Here is a 7,095-nt window from a genome sequence, read left to right as displayed (position 1 = left end):
GCTGATGCTTTACCTTTTTCATTGCATCCCAATTAGTTCCACTCCCCCAAATTTAGGGTAAATTTTCCTTGAACCATATGCTCTCCTAGAATCTAAGCAAAGGTGTCTGGAGAGAATCATTCAGGTTCAAGGTTCAATTTATTGACAAACTCATTCAGCTCACAAAGGGTGCAAATGATAGAATTATAATTCAAGGTAAGTTTTTTGGTCAAAAGGCCTGTGTATGTACAATCATGGCCTTCATCATGTTCTCGTTAATACATTTCATTCTAAAATTCAAAGATTCATGCAAAGATTATTACTCACAGCTAGTCGTTCACTCATAGTTTAAGTTCACACTCTCACCGGTTTTGGTTCAAGCTTTTCTTTCACAATCAATCTGCCTACTGACTAACAATTCTAAATGCAAGTTCACATTCTTGTTCTTTCTTTGTCTAACATACACACTTGCTAAAACTCATGAAAAGAAACACAAACTCCATCAAAATCATGCATTGAATTCAAAATGAAAGCATACAACCATTTTAACAAAAAGATAAGAGTGTTTTACTGCCATGTCATCAAAAACAAGTCAAACTGTTCAAAATGATTTAGGATGAGCAAACTAATTACCCATAAATAAAACTAGCAGTATATGTAGAAATAAAGGAAATATTGTACGAAAACCAAAATTATAATAATAATAATCTAAAAGGCAACAACGGAAGAACACAAAAACATCAAGGATATCAACATTCTTGTCAGTATGAGCCACAACTTCCTCAGCAGTCCATCCAGTCATAAAAGTCAGAACCATCGTCTATGTTGCATGTTGCAAGATGGTGAATTAGGAGAACCAGCAGCTTCATTAGCTAAGTCATCGGGGATGATTATCAGAGGTGGTGCCGGAGGAGACAATGTCTCAAGTTTCGGAGAAGCAGGTGGATCTACTACAGGAGGTTGTGGTTCAGCTGATGTCAGCTCAGTCCTAGCTAGTACAGGTCCAGGAGGAACAACCTTATGGGCTCTTTCCAGAGGGAACTGAACTTTAGGCCATGCCACTTTTTCCAGAAACTGCTCCATAGATTGGCCTGTTGTAAGCCAACTCCTGCTGGTTGTATACGATCATCAACTATCCCCTGAATAAGCTTTGCAACATAGGAATTAAAGAATGTGCTGGTTGGGCATCTGGTTCCATGGCTGTTGTCGAAGGAGATGGGTTGGATGATGAAGGGATGTCCTCAGTTCTCGCTCTCTTTCTTGATGCCATCTGTAAGAAAAGAATGTAGACAATTACAAGAGTTAACTTGAAAGCAACATAAAGGTCGCTTAGCGAGATTGAATTTGCTTAGCGGACCTTCACAAAACAACACATACCGCTTAGCGAAACATAGTTCGCTTAGCGGATCTTAAAGGAGAAAGATATACCTGCTTAGCGACCTATATAGCCCGCTAAGCCTAAAAGTAGTCGCACAGATATGCACTTAGCTCAGGTACACACGGCTTAGCGCTAGGCTTTCAACTCAAAATTTTCTAAGTTATTTTGGCTTAGCGATTCAGCCTCGCTTAGCCACAAGGATTTCAACAGGAGGATGAGTATTCGTCCTCACAAGATGAACTCGCTTAGCGTGGTAGGTGAGCTTAGCGAGTTCGTCTAGAAATGCATATCTACAATGAATTTTGATGGACTCACTTAGCACAGCATGCTTGCTTAGCAAGTTCATCGCATTTTCCAGAAAAAACACATAAAACACAGTTTGTTTTCTTCCAAAATTGGAGCCTCTATCAGGCAGATTACACATGCCGAATTCCCAACACAATTAAAACTAGACGACCTATACAAAAATCTAAACTCTAACTACTTTTAAACATACTGTAATCCTACAATTCTTGAACCTAGATTTAAAGGTCTATCCTAAGGTTGAGCAAAATAGCAGAGAAAAGGATCATATGGAGCTTACTTGTATCGTTGTAGCTAGAAACAATGCAGCAAACACAAATGCAGATGCAAAAATTGGAGATTTTTGGATGAGAGAGGAAGAAGGAAAAGAAAGTGTTTGTGCAGAATCCCACAACTGTCCTCTTCCTTGGGCATTTGTCAATGTACTGATGTTACACTTAACCAAGCTATTTTTGACATCCTCGCTTAGCAAAATACCTCGCTAAGCGAGCAAGACGTTTGGTTTTCCAAGACCCGTCGCTTAGCGGACACCGCGATTCACCAAACTTCACATTCAAAATATTATTATACAATTTTTTTTTATTTTTACACAGGCTTGGCTTAGCACGAGGATCACACCGCTTAGCGAGGTTTGCAGATCCGAAAAGGTGTAACTCTCGCTAAGCTAGGATCTTGCTGGCTTAGCTAAAATGATGCATGTAAAGTACAGAGGAGCATGCGCTTAGCTGATAAGGACATGCGTAGGGCTCACATTGCCGCAATGAATCTTGCTTAGCTTCATGGACCTCAGTTATGGCCGTAAGGAATTGCCCTTGGCGGCAATAGGTCACGCTTAGCCAAGGATAAGTTGTTGCCTAGCTATCAGGCTGAAGCCGAATTCAGATCAAATTAAAGTTAGCTTAGCACAACCTTGGCCAGCTTAGCAGACCAAATCAACCTCAGATGCATGGGTTGGGCGCTAAGCGCTTGAGACTCGCGGCTTAGCGCATGAACAGAGATGAGCTTAGCGCGAGGCTTGCGCTTAGTGAAAGGACTATTTTTCAGAAAAATTTTTTCTAAGTTATAGATTATACAACAAGTTCCACATGATATAATGCATGAAAAGCAGAGATAACATAAATTAAAACTGGGTTGCCTCCCAGGAAGTGCTTCTTTAACGTCATTAGTTTGACGTTTTTATCTCACTAGGTGATCAAATGAACAGTGTCCTGTGTCCTTGTAAATTCTTCACCATGATACAATTTTAACCTCTGGCCATTTACAACCCATGTTCTATCCAGATTCTGAGATTATGTGTCATATAGATCTATTGCACCATAAGATCGAACTTTCTTAATAATAAAAGGTCCAGACCATTTGGATTTCAGCTTACTAGGAAATAATTTCAATCTTGAATTAAAAAGTAGCACCTCTTGTCCTGGTTTGAATTCTCTCTTTAACAATTTCTTATCATGATACGTCTTGCCTTTTTCTTTGTAAAGTCATGAGGATTCATAAGCTGTTAATCACATTTCTTCTAGCTCCAACATTTGCATCTTTTTGTGCTCCCTGGACGCCTTCTCATCAAAGTTTAGAAATTTCAGAGCCCAATTTGCTTTGTGTTCCATTTCAACCGGTAAATGACATGACTTGCCATAAACTAGTTGAAAAGGAGACAGACCAATTGGAGTTTTGTATGTAGTTTTGTAAGCCCAGAATGCATCTTCCAATTTGGCTGACCAATCTTTCCTGGTTGATGCCACTGTTTTTTCTAATATCTTCTTTAATTCTCTGTTGGATACTTTGACATGCCCATTAGTTTACGGATGGTAAGGGGACGCTACTCTATGATTCACATGGTATTGACCCAATACCTTTTGATGCTGAGTATTACAAATGTGCGAACCACCATCACTGATCAATATTTGAGGTACCCTAAATCGAGAAAAAAATTTCTTCTTGATAAATTTCACCACTGTCTTAGCATTATTCCTTGATATGGCCATAGCTTCCACCCATTTAGACACATAATCAACAACCACCAGAGTATATTCATTCCCTATGGATGAAGGGAATGGACCCATGAAATCAATACCCCAACAATCAAAAACATCCACTTCCATGATGTTTTGCAGAGGCATCTCATTTCTCTGGGAAATTCCCCCCATTCTCTAACATTGGTGACACTTCAAGACATGATGATGGGCATCTTTAAAAAGTGTTGGCCAAAAGAATCCTGACTGTAAGATCTTGGCTTCTGTTTTGCCTCTGCCATAATGCCTGCCACATGGTGAATTGTGACAATGCCACAATATGCCTTTTGCCTCCTTACTTGTCACACATCTCTGAAGGAGATTATCTGCATCTATTTTGAACAAGTGTGGGTCATCTCAAACATAATGTCGAGCATCATAGAAGAACCTCTTTCTCTACTGCCAATTGAGATCTTTAGGTATGACCCCTGCTGCTTTAAAATTAGCCATATCAGCAAACCAGGGTCTCCCTACAATCGAAAACAAAGATTCATCAAGGAACTTATCTCTTATTTCAGCTTCCTTTGAAGTGACATCCTCATTCACCAATCTGGACAGGTGATTTGCTACCACATTTTTGGACCCTTTATTGTCCTTGATGACCAAATCAAATTCTTGAAGCAGCAGTATCCATCTGACCAATTATGGCTTGGAATCAGCTTTACGCAACAAATATATAATTGTTGTGTGATCAGTGTAAATTACTATTTTTGATCCTACCAGATAAGACCGAAATTTCTCAAGTGCAAACATAATTTCCTGTAATTCTTTTTCAGTTGTGGCATAGTTAATCTGAGCATCATTCAAAACTTTGCTAGCATAATAGATGGTATGGAATATTCTGACTTTTCGCTGCCTAAGTACAACACCTACTACATAATCACTTGCATCACACATTAATTCAAACTCTTGCCCCCAGTCTGGTGACGTAATCATAGGAGCAGAAACCAGTTTAGCTTTGAGAGTGTTAAAGGCTTCTAGACACACTTCATTAAATACAAACACAGCTTCCTTGTTCGACAGATATCTTAAGGGTTTAGCAATTTTGGAGAAGTCTTTAATGAATCTTCGATAAAACCCTGCATGTCCCAAAAAACTGTGTATGCCTTACAAATTGACTGGGGGTGGGAGCTTATCAATAACATCTAATTTAGCTTTATCCACCTCAATTCCTTTTTTTAGAAATCTTGTGTCCCAACACAATGCCTTCTTGAACCATAAAGTGACATTTTTCCCAGTTAAGCACCAGATTGGATTCTTCACAACGTTGTAACACTTTCTCTAGATTTGCTAAACAATTCTCAAAAGATGCACCAAAAACTGAAAAATCATCCATAAAGACTTCAATACATTTTTCTACCATGTCAGCAAAAATAGCCATCATACATCTCTGGAAAGTAGCGAGGGCAATACATAACCAGAATGGCATGCGTCAATAAGCAAAAACACCAAAGGGACATGTGAAAACTGTCTTTTCTTGGTCCTGAGGATCTACTGCAATCTGATTGTAACCCGAGTAGCCATCCAAAAAACAATAGAAAGATTGCCCTGTAAGTCTCTCAAGCATTTGATCCATGAAGGGAAGTGGGTAGTGATCTTTTCTTAGGGCCTCATTAAGTTTTCTATAATCAATGCACATTCTCCATCCTGTGACTGTTCTAGTAGGAATTAGTTCATTTTGATCATTTCTTATTACTATCATCCCTCCCTTTTTTGGAACAACTTGAACAGGACTAACCCATGAGCTGTCTGAAATTGGATAGATAAGGCCTGCCTCTAATAACTCGAGCACTTCTTGTCTTACTTCCTCCTTCATTATAGGATTCAAGCTTCTATGGGGTTGTCGCACAGGCTTATAATTGGCTTCCAAATTGATTTTTTGCATACAATATGATGGACTGATTCCTTTTAGATCAGAAATGTGCCAACCAATAGCCACTTTACGTCGTTTTAGAATCTGCACCAATTGATCTTCTTCTTCTTTCTTCAAAGAGTTGCTAATTATAACAGGTTTGGTCTCATCTCCCAAAAATACATACTTTAAATATGCCGAAAGGGTCTTTAATTCTGCTTTGGGCTTTTTTGCTGGTCTCAGTTTTTACAATTCTTCAAAAACCACCTGGTCAACACCACTGTCTTTTGAATCATCGAGCTCTTCATCACAAGCTAAGCAATCTCTCCTGTAGCCAGGTTCTTTTTCCAAAGGAGACTGTAGTACCATGGTTGAGGCTAACAATGCTATTTCCTGCTCCACCTCTTCTTCTTCGAAACAGGCATCACCCATATCTGAGTATTTCATGGCCTCAAAGAAGTCGAAAGAGATCTTTTGATCCTCCACGCTGAGTTCCAATCTACCTTTATCTTTTCCTACAACTTAGCCACTAGTGGCCAAGTAGAGGTATTCTGGAGTACTGGAGACTTCAAGCTTTTCCTCTTCATTGGTCAATTGATGATGGATGGAGGTAACTTGATGAATGCTTTCTTAATGTATTTCAATCTCTGCATGCTCTTCCTCTTTCCTGGCCACATCGTTAGTCATGTCATCCACCAACTTGCTTAGCTGAGTTTTAGTTCTTCGAAAGGCCTGTTGTATTGATTCTATAGTATCTTTGAATTGCATTAACAGATCATCCATATTAAGAACTCCTTCTGCTTTATTGTGATAATCAGATTGCCGGTATGACTCCCATTGATAACCTGCAGAAGACCGGTTCCTTTCAAATTGAGTTCCCTGCTGTTGCATAAAATAATAGTAACCTTTAGAGCTAGCTTGCTATGTCATGAAGTCTGCCAAAATACTTTCAAGATCAGAGGCTCTTTCTTCCTCATGGTAATCATACATGACCGGTTCCTGTTTCCGGTCAAAGTTATTTATAGAATAAAAATAACAACTGTCCTTGTGATGCTCTCCTCCGGCTAAATCACAATTCATTAATGGAATTGAGATAATAATCTTCATGATATAGCAGTGAAAGAGTTGCCTTATTTAGGAATAACTAGATCACCTGCAAGAGAGTCAATACATGCAGAATACTAATAGAACAACGGTTATCCATTTTAACAAGAAAAGATAAATAGAAATTATGAACAAATATTCACAAAAACAATCAAAGAATAACAAATAAAGAATAGACAACTAAAGATGAACTAACTTCCCAACTAAAAAGAAGTTCCCCGGCAACAGCGACAAAAACTTGTTCGGCTTCCGGCAAGTGCACCGGATTGCACAAGTAGTATAAAACGGTAAGAACCGAGTGTCGCAACCTACCTTTTTGCGGGTGAGCGAGGCGAGGCTCACGGGTGCGTCTTCCAAAGGAGGAAAATGCGCGGAGCCGCCACCAACATTTATTTGTGGAAAACGTCAGAAAAACCGAAGGAAACCGGTCATGAAGAATATTCCAGATTCGAGAGTTGTATTTACCT

General features: G+C 39.2%; 1 protein-coding gene across 1 annotated transcript; it reads right to left on the bottom strand.

Annotated features, from left to right (window-relative positions):
- Window positions 1–1,111: 1,111 nt before the first annotated feature.
- LOC114368285 lies at window positions 1,112–3,807 on the bottom strand. The gene is made up of 2 exons (XM_028325601.1): window positions 3,514–3,807; window positions 1,112–1,249 (listed from the first exon to the last, which is right to left on the bottom strand). The coding sequence occupies exons 1-2, from the start codon at window positions 3,805–3,807 to the stop codon at window positions 1,112–1,114; spliced, it is 432 nt and encodes a 143-aa protein (XP_028181402.1).
- Between the last annotated feature and the right edge of the window lie 3,288 nt (window positions 3,808–7,095).

The sequence above is a fragment of the Glycine soja genome, chromosome 9 (genome assembly GCF_004193775.1).
Source record: "Glycine soja cultivar W05 chromosome 9, ASM419377v2, whole genome shotgun sequence".
In the NCBI taxonomy this organism is placed as follows: domain Eukaryota; kingdom Viridiplantae; phylum Streptophyta; class Magnoliopsida; order Fabales; family Fabaceae; genus Glycine; species Glycine soja.
The sequence above is the reverse complement of the archived record's forward strand: the minus strand, read 5'-3'. Positions and strand labels throughout refer to the sequence as shown.

Excerpts from the sequence above, each read along its gene's own strand:
- LOC114368285 (XM_028325601.1), bottom strand. The coding sequence starts at position 3,807 with ATGGGGGGAATTTCCCAGAGAAATGAGATGCCTCTGCAAAACATCATG. Across the intron at positions 1,250-3,513 it reads GTAATACTCAGCATCAAAAG|ATGGCATCAAGAAAGAGAGC; the intron begins GTATTGGGTCAA and ends CTTTTCTTACAG.